The 15,134-nt window shown below is 43.9% G+C and overlaps 1 protein-coding gene across 1 annotated transcript; it reads right to left on the bottom strand.

Annotated features, from left to right (window-relative positions):
• Nucleotides 1-53: 53 nt before the first annotated feature.
• LOC110069960 (E3 ubiquitin-protein ligase TRIM7) lies at nt 54-13,370 on the bottom strand. Its single transcript, XM_020777535.3, has 8 exons — nt 13,184-13,370; nt 11,310-11,745; nt 10,487-10,582; nt 7,572-7,802; nt 6,888-6,910; nt 6,113-6,231; nt 4,184-4,213; nt 54-2,236 (listed from the first exon to the last, which is right to left on the bottom strand). Exons 2-8 carry the CDS (start codon nt 11,730-11,732, stop codon nt 1,722-1,724), a joined length of 1,437 nt encoding a protein of 478 aa, XP_020633194.3. The 5' UTR covers nt 11,733-11,745; nt 13,184-13,370; the 3' UTR covers nt 54-1,721.
• Nucleotides 13,371-15,134: the final 1,764 nt, after the last annotated feature.

Genomic DNA, 15,134 nt, shown 5'->3' on the forward strand with positions numbered 1-15,134 from the left:
ACTGAATCATTTTGATTGGGAATGAGAACTGAAGCAGCCTCCACATAGGAATGTGAACATTATAAGGACACGTTGTCAGCGTTTATTAGTTTTCGAAAATCACATGTAGTACAGCGGCAGGTTTTTCAGACAACCCAGTGTCTAAACATTTGCTTATCGTCTAATGCTTTTTCATCCAAGGATTATATATATGTATAAAAAGAAAATGTGACATTATTAAAACAATCAGGGTGGCACGAGAGTTTGGTGGGCTGTGAAGCGTGGGGCAGCTTCTCAGCCTGTGGCAGCAAGAACCTAAAACGCCGCTGTTCCTGATCCCATCGCCAGTGCCTTCAAAAGCAGTAGAGCAGTGGCTGTTCCTTGTCAAACTACGGTTGTCACTCACGTATCCCCGTCTCCTCCACTGTGGCTGTAGCACTGGCCAGGAGACACAGAATCATTGCTGGCTCTGCCGTGGGCCCTGTGTGTTAGACTTTCTAAAAATGCAAGGCCAAGCAGAAGCTCCGAACACATAGAGATGAGGATGGTCGTGATTCATCTTCATCTCTAGCAAGCCACAGCCAGAACTCTGATGGCACCAACGATGGCAGGGGAACTACGTCAAGGAAAAGGAGAGGGAGAATGACCACTTTGGGACAACAGGATCAGGCCTACAGTCTTCTGAGTCCCTGGCCGATGCTCAGCGACACCAAACCCTGATGACGCCATGGAAATCAATGTGTTAACCCAGATCACATTTTACTCTACGGGGGGGAAAAGGCATTTAAAAAGATTTCCAAGCACGTACAAACTTGTGTCAGGCTCCTTTCAAAACCGCTCTCAATTAAAAACAAAGTGGATCTAATTTATATTGATATTTGCTATTCTAAAATGACAGGTACCCCTTTTCATTTGAAGCTGACTGCTCTCTGCCATGACTACTCGCTGCATCTGACAACAGCCATTATATAGCGATACAAATATCCAAAGGCAGGCTATGAACAACGGATACCTATGAATGCTGGATACATACATACCTCTTTAAAAGCAAAATGTCTAGAAGCTGTGCCCTGATCCTCATCTGATCACCTTTTTCTGTATTTTTTAAAAGAAGTTCTAATATACACACCTTCCTAAACTGACATGAGGTTCAGCCATGGGTAAGATAAGACAATAAAACCTCTTGTCAGTAAAAACACACACACACACACCCTGGATTTACTACTTTAAAAGAAGGTAGCCAATTTAGTTTCCTGTAGTCTTACAGCTTATGTTTTGGTTGCTGTTTTAAAAGATCATATAAGCAGTTAAGGGAATTCATCTTTAAAAAAATGATCAGAAGTCTAACACCATCCATCTTTTTCAGGACAGTGCATCAAATGGAAAATGTGAACATCATATAGATAGAATAAGGAAACCTTAGAAAAGTTACTTTTGGACTACAGATTCCAGAATTCCTCAGCCAGTTTGGCTACTGGCCAAGCTGGCTTAGGTATTCTAGGAAGCATCTTCCCTAAAAAAGAGGAATTCTTTCCAAGCCGTACAAATTAGCCAGTTCTTTACCTTCAGTTTCATTTAAAATGCATCAAAACCCTAATCAACCCATTGTTAAGACAGACAAAAACTATCCTATCTATTAGCAAAGTTAGAGGCCCACAGGATACTGTGCAAGAGAGCTCTGTTATATTCATGGAAGGGGCGGCGCTGAGCTCAAAGATCGGGCCCCATGGGCAACAGAACCTTTAACACAGGCGAAGGACGGTGTTCATGTCTCCGACTCGGAAAAAAGGAAAAAATTTCCCTGATCCAGAAATTGGGAATGAGAACAGAACAGGGGCCTCCTTTTCTTCAGCATCAAAAAACATCACCGTTTTTCCTTCACAGTCCAAACAAACCCGGATCTTTCTCATGGGTTTGCAATGGCTCAGAATGACAGGAGGTGAAGTCAGAGCTTTGTAGTGGCCACTGGACAGTCCAACAGCCCAGATTCCCTCTGCGGGGATTATAGTGAATTGTCCTTTCCTCTTCACAGACTCTCGGGCCACACCCACGGCCCAGAAAGTTCCCTGGTCCACATCCACTGTCCAGTGATGCTTCCCTGAGGTGAACCCTCGCGAACCAAGCACACAGCGGGAAGGGTCAAATCTTCTGGCATCGTAAGGCAGCTCCTCACGAACAGGGCCCCATGCGACAGTTTTCCGATCCTCAAACACAACAAATCGTGGATGAGCTGTTGCGACGTCCAATGTCATATCCTCTACAAGACAGCAATATGGACAGTCAGGAGCCAAGCCTCAAGGATCCTTACCTTCACGTGCTGAGATTCTGATGCACTTAGTAAAGTAAGTGGAACCAGAGTAGGAACCTGTGGGAACCTGGTGAGTCAACTCCACTGTCAGTTTCACTGATTCAAATGGGCCTACTCTAGTTGCCACTTATACAGTGGTGCCTCGCTCCGTTCCAGCGAAATTGTCATCAAGCAAAATAAAAAAGCCCATTGAAGTGCACTGAAAACCGTTCAATGCGTTCCAATGGGCGAAATATCTGCTTGTCCAGCAAAGATCTTCCATAGGCCGGCCATTTTCGGGTGCCTGTAAAGCGAAGAATCCATCCCTAACACAGCGGGTGGCCATTTTGAAACCAGATCAGCTGTTTTCTGATCGTTGTAAAACGAAAAATCGGTTCCCGAAGCAGGGAACCGATCATTGTAAAGCGTTTTTCCCATTGAAACATCATTTTGCGATCGCAAAAACCTAATCATCAAGTGGATTCGTCATTTAAAAAGGTAATCGTTAATCGAGGGACCACTGTAATGCTAAAGTAAGTCGTAACTAGACTCATTTGAAACTACGAAACTTCTTTCTTTATTTATTTTATTCAATTTCTACCCCGCCCATCTTGACCAAAGATCTACTTCTGGAGGAGTTGACTCACCAAATCCCCATTGATTCAGTGGGCCTACTTTTATGTGATTTACTACACTAAGCAACAGGATTTTAGCTATTTAGTCTATAAAACAGGGCCTTTTCAGTGCCTGCTTCCCAGGCTGCTGAACTCCCACCCAAGGGAGGCTGGCTGGGCTCGCTTCCTGATCTCCTTCTATCAATAGGCGAGGACCTTTCCCTTCAGGCAGACTTTCCACAAATGAAAAAGCTGTTGAGGAAGGGGCTTTTAATAGGAGTTGCTGTAAAATGATGTCCTATTAAATTGTTTAATTCAAGGGTTATTTTAATGTGATCCTATGTTTCCTTAGGAATATCCAATGTGATGCAGTGGAGACAGTAAAGGACTAAGTCTCAGAAGTCTGGGTTTGAATCCCCACTTGACCACGGAAACTCACTGAGGGTGTGGAGTTATTAAAATCACTCCTTAAATATCTCACTTACTTTGAAAGCCCTGTTAGGATCACTTGATATCACATAACAACATTTAAAGAATTTTTAGTATTGGAATACTGTATATTATGCATTTTAACCATTTTGTTATCCACCACGGATCCCCACCAACGAGGAACAGGCAGACTCACAGACTGATAGATTGATCAGTAGATTGTTAATAAGATTAACTGAAAATGCACATTTTCAGACACTCAAGAATTACTGAAGGTGGAATAAAATGGGTAGGGAGATGGTGAAAAATGTATCGTGTGGAATATATGTTTGTGTTTAAAAACCTTAAATATGAAAATATAATGAGCACGAGTACGTTTTCTGGGGAGAAAATATCACTTGATCAAATGGAGTCTCTCTGAGCACTAAAATTCTCAACCCTAGTCTCACTCTTCACCCTCAATATACTGGAATTCCAGTGGAGTCAGAAACTACCCCCAAACTCACTCAAGAAAATACATGGTGAATAAGGGTTTATAGCCCAGCACACTGTAAAGACATCCACTCTATCTTAAGCACACCATGGAAAACTATCTTTAAGACACACAAGGTCATGAAATATCTTACTCTGTACACCTTTCAGACTTTCCACCCCCCTCCAAAATGGGGCCCTTCTTTTTTTTCTTTGACTTTAAAAAATCATAAACTAAATACTGTGAGAGAAGCTTGTAAGAGACAACCAAAGCTTCTTCTAACATCCATTGTAACTTTGGCACCTAACCACCCTGCAGTGTTATTTCTGAACCAAGCAATGGTCTTAGGATACCTTTTAAAATATGTTTACTCTGAGGTATTCATCCTCTCTAGAAACTAACCTTTTATCCACTTTGGTTCAGTTAGTTTCTCTAGAGCAAGAGAAGGAGAAACACAGGTGAAAACCTCCATAGTTTATAATGTGGCATATTCAGACAGATAAAAAATTCCATCTATTATATATAACATTCACAATATATTATCTAGTAATACAGTAGGACTGCAGTATCCATGGGGCATCGGTCCCAAGTACCACCCCCTAGGTTAGGCATCCTTCAGTCTCGAGAGACTATAGTAACGTGCTCTGTATGGAGGACTTGGAACAGTGCCTAGTGTGGCTGAGAAGGCCAATTCGAGAGTGTCAGTCCCTTCCACACTGAAGACAAATACAATCTGTACCCCGTCTAGCTCCTTGATTTTGCTGCTTTTCGTGACTGCCTCTTTGCCTGCTGGACAAGGGTCTCTTCAAATTGGGAGAGGCCGTGATGCACCGCCTGCCTCCAGGCTGAACACTCAGATGTCAGGGTTTCCCATCTGTTGAGATCCATTTCCAAGGCCTTCAGATCCCGCTGGCGGTCTATTCTTGTATCACAACTGTGGTCTCCCTCTGGGGCGATTTCCCCAGAGGGAGACCACAGGTAGAGCAGGAGACTGATAGTTCTGAGGAAATCAAAATCACCACCCCCTGCAGATGCCAAGAAACATGCATGTGTTTTGGTAAATAAGTTCTGGAAATACATATAAATACAGTGGTGCCTTGTATTACGACATTAATTCGTTCCGCAAAAATCGCTGCAGAAAAACGTCGCAATGCGAAATAAAAAAGCCCATAGAAACGCATTAAAACACGATTAATGCGTTCCTATGGGCTTAAAACTCACTGTTCAGCGAAGATCCTCCATAGCGTGGCCATTTCTGGTGCCTCTTAAGCGAGGAATCCGTCCCAGAAAACAGCGGGCGGCCATGTTTTTTTCCCAGCGGACATTTGGAAACCGCCGATCAGCTGGCTGAAAATGGTCGCTTTGCAATGATCGGTATCGCAAAGCAAAATTCCCCCATAGGGAACATCGCAAAGCGATTTCGTCGCTAAACGGAGCGATCGCTATGCGAGGCACCACTGTACGTATTTCTGGGCTTTTTAATTACGTAAAGCCTCAGAAGTCTTTAAGGTCTTCACATTATATAGGTTGCATGTCACAGACATATTTATCACTGTAAAAGAACATAGCTCACACTCCATATTTCCCCCCCCGCTTTTCCAGAAAAACAAAAAACAAAAACAAAAAATGGCTTTGGAAACCTATTTTTTCCATCCCCACCCCTGGCCTTCCCATCTCTAGTCTTTTGATTTAGTATTTTCATGCAGCGGGTATGAGACTCAACAGACATTGATCCTGCAGACAGCAGGGCCTTATTGTACACTCTCATTAGTAACTTAAAAGTTATTACCACTTTGGAAATGAGAATCTCCACAAACACACTAGATAAAACAAACAAATAAACAAAAGGGGGGGAATCAAGAGACAAAAATGTTATGCTACCTTAAGGGTTACCCACTATGTTTTAATCTTTAATTAGGCTTTAAGATACCATATTTCTGTCTCCTGCTTTTTTGTTTGTTTGTTTTTATACGATGCGCTTATACAGACTAAATCAGTTCCTTTTTCAAAATCCCAAAACATACTTACAATTTTATATTTTTCTGTTCCATCTACATCTATCACTGGTCTGTCAGGCCAGCACTGAATCCAGACTGCATTACTCACTCTAACTCCATTCAGTTCAATGAGACATACGAGTCACAACTTAATCCCAGCAATTTCAACAGCACTGAAGTGTGACTAATTCAGTTTGGATCTAGCCCTTGTCTTTAATAAGCAGAATTACACAAAAACTGAGCATAACTAGGATAGGTATTCACTGTTCTGCCTTTAAGTTAAAAACAGAACACTTCCCACCCAACCGATCAGCTAGAGACACACATTTGATACCTCTGATTTTTTTCAGTTGCCCCTGTAGTGATGTACTGTCTCTGGAGAATATTTGAAGCCTTTTCTTTAGCTCTGAAGAATCAGGTACAGCAGGAGACTGAAACTTGCCTCTCTGGCACCTAAAGTTTTAAGAAAACAGGAAGTACATGACAAAATACAAAACTTCTCATATTTCTCCAAAGTTCTGTGAAACTGTGCCTTGCTAAGAAGGCTGGATGGGCACTGGAAACCAAGCCCTATGAGGAAAGACTGAAAGAACTGGGCATGTTTAGCCTTGAGAAAAGAAGACTGAGGGGAGATATGATAGTCCTCTTCAAATATTTGAAAGATAGTCATAAAGAGGAGGAGCAGGATCTGTTCTTGATCACCCCACAGTGCAGGATATGTAATAATGGACTCCAGTTACAGAAAACCAGATTTCAGCTGAATATGAGGAAAAACTCCCTAACTGTTAGAGCAGTACAGCAATGGAACCAATTGCCTTGGGAGGTGTTCAGCGCTCTGATACTGGAGACATTCAAGAGAAATGTAGACAACCACCTGGCAGATAGCCTTTGATTTGTATTCCTGCACTGAGGGGGTTAGACTTCATGGCTTTATAAGCCCCTTCCAACTCCATTATTCTATGATTCTACAAGAAAGCAATTGTTGACTACTGAAAAATTCTTGGTATGTGTGCAAAATCATACACCAGATGTGTAGCTTGTAACCCCAGTTCCTAGCTCTTTCAAGTCTCAGAACAGGGGGGAAAGGTTAACAAGAACAAGTACCATACCTTTTGAACATGCATCCAATATCCTGGGATGAGAAAGGAAAAACAGATTAAGCACTTCTAACAGGAACCATATTTGGAATCTGCTTTGTAAATACAGTTTGATCTGTTAATTGTGCTTGTTTTTATATACCGTATTTTTCACACCATAAGACGCACTTTTTCTCAAAAAAAAAAAACATGGGGGGAACGTGTGTGCGTCTTATGGAGCGAATACTGTCCCCCCCCGCCATCATCGCTGGCTTCTGAGGCCTCCGTAGGCCTCAGAAGGCCCCGTGGGGGGTCCCCCCGCCACCATCGCTGGCTTTTTAGGCCTCAGAAGGCCCCATGGGGGTCCCCCCCGGTACCATCACTGGCTTTTGAGGACCTCCGGGAGGCTTTGGACCGGTAAGGTGCTGCTTTTTACTTTTTAAAAAATGTTCTGGGTGGGTTTTGGAGGGTAGATTTGGACTGGGGGTGTGTTTCTATGTTGCTTTGTGTTTTGGTGATTTTTTTTACAGTCCCAGCATGGGACTTGCTCTGTTTATTTATGTTTACTTTATTTTTTGGTATTTAAAAATTAGGTGCTGCTTTTTACTTTTTAAAAAATGTTCTGGGTGGGTTTTGGAGGGTAGGTTTGGGCTGGGGGGTATGTTTCTATGCTGCTTTGTTTTTTCTCTACAGTGCTCACCTTGCTTACTGACTCACCTGCAGCAGCCCACCTGGAGGCTCCTGGCACTTCTCCTCCATCTCACCAATGAGGGCAGTGAGATGGGAAATCTCTGCAGAATATTTAGCTTCGCCTTCCTCCATCTTCTTCTTCACATCTGCCTGCAGCTTTTCCAGTTGGGTCAAAAGGGTTTGCTCCTCCTTCTCAAGAACCTGGCGCAGCTGCTGGAATTCTGACACCAGCTTCTGCCTTTCAACTTCTGCTTCCTTCTGATTAGGACAGATGAAGCAACAGAAAAAGCTCTGAGTGTTTCAAGTTGTTTTACAGACCAGCACCCTCAGAGGAACTGCAGACCCCATGCTTAATACTTGCTCTTTTTGTCTCAGGCTATTCAGACTGCCATTCCCAGGCGGCCTCTGGGTTTGGGTACACAAGTACACAGAGAGCCATCTGTACAATTCTTGCAGCCGTCCAAACAATTACACATACATCATAAACACGTGTTTAGGCAACGTGCAAATCCTATAACCATGAACCAAAGGAGAGCATTATTGATTGATGTCATTCCAAGACAAGGAACCTGTGGTTCTCCAAAACATCTGCCATCTGTGAAGACTGCCCATGCTGCCTGGAGCCGATGGAAGGTAAAGTCTAAAACATCTGGGAGATCACAGGTTCTGCACTTGTCATGTAGTGACGGGAGCCCACAACATCATTTCTGTGCAATACTGCACTCAGGCTACTGAAGAGACCCACTATCCTGAATAACCTGTGAGAAAAAAAATGAAGGAAAAATACTTTTTCCTTCATTTTCATATATTTTCTTTACTTTCTTGGAGATTCTGTGATTATGTGTCTCGGCTTTCAACAAATGGATACTCCTAGCATCAAGAATGACCCCGTGTAACTAAACTTTTACATATATATACATACAATCTGGAAGGAGGAACATTTGATTTCAGCACTAGCTAGGCAGGCTAGGACGAGTGCAGTAACCTTCACTATTCTTCAAGCTGAGAACACTGGAGTCCTCAGGGTATGCAGAAGCAATTATTTATTTTTATTTGATTTATATACAGTGGGGTCTTGACTTGAGAACTTAATCCGTATTGGAAGGCAGTTCTCAAGTCAAAAAGTTCTCAGGTCAAATCTGCATTTCCCATAGGAATGCATTGAAAACCATTTGATCCGTATCTGCTCTTTTCCGTCCATAGAAACTAATGGGAACCTGCTATTCCGCCTTCGACCACGAGAGGGGAATATTTTGTTTCTTTTTTTCTTAGGTCAAGAAAGGTTCAGGGAAGGCAGGGAAAATACAGTCCAGGCAGTACCAGGCAGTCCGAAGACTGTCTCCCAATCCACTCTCTAAACGCTGGGAGGAGTGAGGAAGCAGACAGGCACCCTTTTCACTGGCCAACAGTTAACTGAAAGTTCACATTTTGCACTTTCCCTGCCTCCCACGTGGGTTTTTTTCAGTTCTTAACTCAAATCTAAGTACTTAAGTCAAGTCAATATTTTCCTATGAGAGCGGTTCTTAAGTCAAAATGTTCTTAACTCAAACCGTTCTTAAGTCAAGACCCCACTGTACTGCCCATCTGGCAGCCAAGGCCGCTCTGGGCGGTTTACAACAAGATAGGCATCCCTACCTTCCATATTCTCCCTAGCAAAATGACCTTAGTCCTGGACGGAGGCCTCGCTGGGACCTCTCCTCCCCGTCTCCCTCCATGCTAGCCATGCAAGGCCTCTTGAGCCAGTCCCAAAGCAGGCAGGCAGATAGGTTCACCCAGTTCTTGTCTTGGGGTCGATCTTCTTCTCATAACTGGAACAGCAGCTTGGATCACTTGCTGGTCCGCACTGAATGCTTGCACAGACTCTCCCTCCATGCCCACTCCAACGCCTGGGCAGTACACCACTGCAGATAACCAATCCTACTGCTCTTTGCCTTTGGGACTCCTACCCATTGAAGCTGATTGGCTGATGACCTTTGCCGTCTGCCTTCCACCATCACCTACCCCCTACCCGCCCAACCCACTGCCTGAGAGTTCCCAGACAGCAAGCCTCCGGACTCCTCACCTGCAGAAGTCCCAATTCACCTTGGCCAGCCTGTCACAAGAGCAAACAAGGCAGAGCAAGGCCAGGATACTGTAAAATAAGAACTAGGGCCAGAGAATGAGAAGTGAAATCATTTGGACCAGTGACAGACTACAACTCTCTGCATGAGGAAGCACCTATTCATCAGGAAGCACCTCAATTCTCTCTTAAATCATCTCTGTGTTGCCTCGTGGCGCAGTGGTTGAACTGCTGTACTGCAGCCAAAACTGTGCTCACGACGACCGGGGGTTCAATCCCAGGTAGCCGGTTCAAGGTTGACTCAACCTTCTATCCTTCCAAGGTCAGTAAAATGAGTACCCAGCTTGCTAGAGAGTGCTTGAAGCACTATGGGGCCGTATATAAGCAGCACACTTTGCTTTTTTGCTTTTGCCCTGTCCAGTTCTCTAGATCAGTGATTTCCACGCTTGGAACCCCAGATGACCTTGGATTGCAACTTCCAAAAGCCTGACCATCAGTTATGAGACCTAGGACTTCTGGATTTGAAGCCTACAAGCACCTGGAATTCTAGGTTCAGGCATGACCATTCTGGACAGAAAGTTCATCTTGAACTCAGGCCGAGATACCTAGATTCAAAAGCTGATTGGCGATCTTAAGCAAGAATGACTCCGATAACAGCATTTTTAGAGGATTCCCATTTTGACAAGCAGGTTTTGACTTCAACTACCAACTGCACTGGAATGAAGTTAATAAAATTAAGCAACTGAAGTAACCCATGGTGGTGTAATCCTGGACATACTTTTCTCTTTATAAGGGCCAGATGCCCACGAAAGGACAGTCAGTCCCTAGTGAACCGTGTAGTTAACGCTCCACGTTACTGCTTTCAGATTACAATGCCACCTACCAGCAAATCTTCACTTGGCTTGGACCACTCTGATTTGAATGACAAAATTTTGCCTCTTTCTTCTTTCAGAGTCTTCAAACAGTTGTGTATTTTCTCCTGAGACAGAGATATATTGCTTGTAAATTTGTCAGTTCCTTCTTACATCCCTCAGCCAATTTAAGCAACTAATCTGGGAGAATACTGAAGTCTTCTCCCAGTTCCTGACTACACATCAACAGGGTGGGAATTATTAAAACGCCGCACTGCTGTAACTTCCTGTACATACACCACCCCGCTGTTACCTTGTATAACTGATCCAGAACTGTTTCTCAGCCCTTTTCAGACCAATCTCAAAGGAAATACGTACAGATGTCTTTCTTCAGCTCCTCCACTCCTTCTAGAGCAGAGGTGGACAAACCTCAGACCTGCAGGACCTACATTGTTTCCTATTACCTACTGGTTGTGAGGAGTCCTGATCAACCAATTGGAGTCTCGTGGCACAGTGGCTTTTTGACCCCTCATCTCCCAAGCCCCAGTACAGCAGTAACCGCTATACCATACTGCCCATCTTTCAGCCTGCTCACACAAGACTCTACGACCTTCAGGGGAGCAGGTGCTCTGGGACTGTGCAGCTTGCCCAAGGCTGGCTTTTCCCTGGAGGCACAATGGGGGAATTGAACTCCCAACCTCTGGCTCCAGCCAGCAATGGGTAGAACATAGATCTGGCTTTACTAGGAGCTCTCTGGCTTCTAAATGGCAAGGAATCAAGGGAGCTGCAATCCAACACTTGAAAAGTTAGCCTTCCCCACCCTACCATAAATCATTTTCGCTTTCCAATTATTACCTGGTAAACCTGCGCAGCCTCTTCGACAGGAACAACAGTGTGGTTTTTATGCACCCTTGATCGATCACACACCAGGCAGATGGAGGTCTGATCCTGCTCGCAGAAGAGTTTGAGGGGCTCCTGGTGCTTCTTGCACAACTTCCGCTCTCCCGCTTCATTTGCCCGCCGCAGGCTGAACTGCTTGGCAAGTTCTACGATATTCCACAGGTGCCTGTTGGGCCGGACGTTTTGCCAGAAAAAGGGCTTCCTGCATTGCGGGCAAGAAAACTGGTTCAAAACGGGCCCTTCGCAACACTGGCCGATGCAGGCTTCGCAGAAGTTGTGCCCACAATCTATGATCATCGTCGGGTTCTGAAAATAATCCAGGCAGATGGAACAAGTGGCTTCATCCTGGAGGGATTTCTCTGGATTGGGAGCAGCCATGGATCTCTTCTGACTGCAAAAAGGGACAAGGACAAACGTTTACTTTCGGTTTTTTTGTTGTTGCAAGCAGGAAGTGCTTGTCTTTCAAGGAACCAGAGACAGAGGAAGGGTTTTTTGCCTGTACTTGAAGGAGATCTTTAATGGGTGGAGGCACAACCTCCCTGAATGGACTGCCTGAAATACTGAAAGCAATCTGTTGTGTTTATCAGAAAACAGGCTAAAAATGTATTGATTGATTGGATTGATTGATTTATTGATTGATTGATTGGATTTATATCCCGCCTATCTGGTCTATAGGGTACCCTCCACAGCTTGCAATATTGCTGCAAACACTTACACCCAGTAATCATTATTTATATTTTTATTCTGCCCTTCTTTTGGTGAGCACAAAATAGTTCATATGGTTCCTCTCCTGTCCACCTTGGTTCCTACAACAGCCCTGGCGAAGTGGACCAGGCTGAAAATCTGTGCATGACCCAATGTGATCCAGTTAAACCTCATGGCTTAATGAGGACCAGATTGTGAATTTCCAACACCCTACTCTAACTTTCTAACCATTACACCATACTGGCTACTTCCACAACCATTATTCCCTTACCAAAGGCCTGATCAAACTCATGTTAAGTGTGAGAATCACAACTGCACATTGTTTATGAGCACACTCTTATACTTACTACAGTCACCATTAAAGACTTGCAAACATGTAAGAACAGCCTCCCCATAACTAGAATAAGAGCCTCTTAAAACAGGGGCAGAATTGGTTCCTTTTATTTATTTTTCAGAAAGGTAGCAGTGTCAGGCCGCTGGAGCGAAAACCACAGTTTTGTGAAATTTTAGACTAAAAGCGTATTAATTTGTTAAGTCTTTTGGGTCAGAGATAGCTCTTGAGTGGCTGCAAAACGTGTGGTGTTGCTGGTCTGTTTGGGAGAGGCAGCAAATGGCGAGGTGAGAGGGTGCAGGATTCCCGCTCTGGAGTCAAGACTAAGGAGAGGAGTAGCAGATCCACTATCATGTCGGAGTGGCTTTCTCCGTCTACATCTGCTGTGTGTATATATCTGAACATAAAGGCAGCGCTACAAAAACTTCACAGGTGTCTGGTACTCGCTCACCCATAGGGACACCAACCCTGAACTACTTCACTACTTGGGGAAGGATCACACAGTCTTTTGGGCTAGCGATACCCGTTTGCAAAAACCAGGCGTTAGGCAAATGACTTTGGCTCAGGGAAAGTTTATTTATTCATATAATTTTTAAAAAATATATGTCTATCCCGCCTTTCTCCTTTAAAAAAAAAAGACTCCTTTAAAAACCATCAGTATAAGCTGCGCCATCTGTAAACCACGTACACAGGGACTATGCAAACAGAACTCTTCGACAGAGCACGCTCCACGCTTCTTTCCCCTGCCTGCTCCTCCATTCCCACGACCCAGCCTCCTCCGCCCGTCGCCTACCTTTCTGCCCCGTCGTGTTTCGAGCCGCTTCACGCACCAATCACAGGCTGCCCCGCAGCAAAGCGGCCCGCGAAGAAAAGGCGTGGGCCCGCCTCCCCTCCGCTCCGCTCCCCCAACTGAAGCACGCTATTGGCTGCGGTTGTATTATCATAGCCAATAGAATTGCCGGGGTGGGGAGCCAATGTGCCCTTTGAGCGGTGGAAGGATGTTAGGAAATGGGCTCCGGAAATGAGAAGTGATCTGTTTATTATTAAGGATTCTTGTGTGCTTACGTTCCAGATAACAAAAACAGGCAGTAAGGTTCCCTCACCTCAGAAACATGGGCCCACGTGCTGTCTGTAATGTAGCAAATTGTACCAGAATAGGCCCACTGAATCAATGGGAATTTAGCTGGTAAACTCTTCCATAAGTTCCATTGAGTCAAATGAGCTTACTCTAACCATGTTGTGCTGTTTCAAAGTTAGAATTGGTGCCACCTGTGAAGGAGGTGACTTGCCAAATCCCAATTGAGCCAATGGGCCCACTCTACTGGGATTTACTGTATGTACTAAGAGAACAGACCAGACAAGAAACAATTCAAAACAAAAAGAAAAACACCGTTAACACCTTGAAGACTAATTGCCATATTTTAATGGGAGCTTTCATGGATGAAACGTGAGGAAATGGACTTGATTTAAGTACTGTATCAGAATTATGCTTGTGCAGGAGGCGCACTGGAAAAGAGAATGCACACAGTGATCTCATTTTTATTTTAGGGGTTCAGAGACTATTCGGAGCCACTTGCATTGTGCTGCCGTTGTCAAAGGGACATTGTTCTCTAAAGAGACACTTGAAATCTTTTATTTCTTCAAGCAACTCCTGCTCTGATGCTGGTGAAAAGAACTTGGGGTGTAGAAACGGTAGCATCTAGTTTTCTTAAATCACTATTCTTATTGCGACATGTATGTAATAATAAATGGATAGCCCCACAGAACATGCACACAAGAGAGAGAGCAGTGAATTTCCAAACTGAGGCATTTCATTGAAATGCAATACTGTACTTTTACTTCTGCATCCAAGTAGAAATTTCCGCATTTCGTTTTTGTGATTCAATGCTTCTAGGGCTCAGACAGCCCATGGCCACATTTTAATCATATGAAGGAGTCCAGTATTCAATGGGCTGAATATTGTTTTCCATTTATGACCAACATTGCCAGATTTGTGCAGAAGCTAAAGAAACTACAGTTTAAGGGCTGAGATGAAGAGAGGCCTTTAAATTAAAACAAGAACAAAATGCATTTTGTAAAAAAAACCCACCAGAAATATTCAGCCATATAGGGCCCCTTCAGCCTAATATATTTTAAGGCCTTGACATATCTTAATCTGTCCAGGAATTCAGAAGAAAGGGAAGGCTTTTCTCAGAGAAAGCAGCAGTGAAACTGGAAATCTCAGCATTTTTGCATGATAATAATAAACTACTTTGCCTTCTTCACAATCAAGAGAAACTTTTAAGTTTGTTGGTCTTCCATCTCACATGCAATTTGGTGTGAAATTAAGTAAGAGCTTGGTACTTCTCCCTTGCAAAGCAGAGAGCCAAGACTCCCTCCTCAGGTTTAAAACTATTCCAAAAGATTATTTGGTAATTTTCTCAAAAAGGAAACCATCTTTGCCCAACATGCAGGGATTAAAAATAGATCTTTTGGGAGTGGCAAACAATCTCTGTCCGTGAGGCCAGTGATTCCTAACAATCAGGTAACCCAGCTGTTCTTAGACTGCAATTCCCAAAAGCCTTCATCCCCAGCTGTGCTGGCTGGGGTGTCCGGGAGCTGCAGTCCAAGAACACCTGGGTTACCCAAGGCTGGGATTTAGAAGAGGTAGATATGTTGGTCTGTGCTAGCATGTCAGGCAACAACAAAACAAAAATGACAAAATAAAGAAGACAAAAATATTATGGCACCTTAAAGTCGAACTG

The sequence above is a fragment of the Pogona vitticeps genome, chromosome 2 (genome assembly GCF_051106095.1).
Source record: "Pogona vitticeps strain Pit_001003342236 chromosome 2, PviZW2.1, whole genome shotgun sequence".
Taxonomy (NCBI): domain Eukaryota; kingdom Metazoa; phylum Chordata; class Lepidosauria; order Squamata; family Agamidae; genus Pogona; species Pogona vitticeps.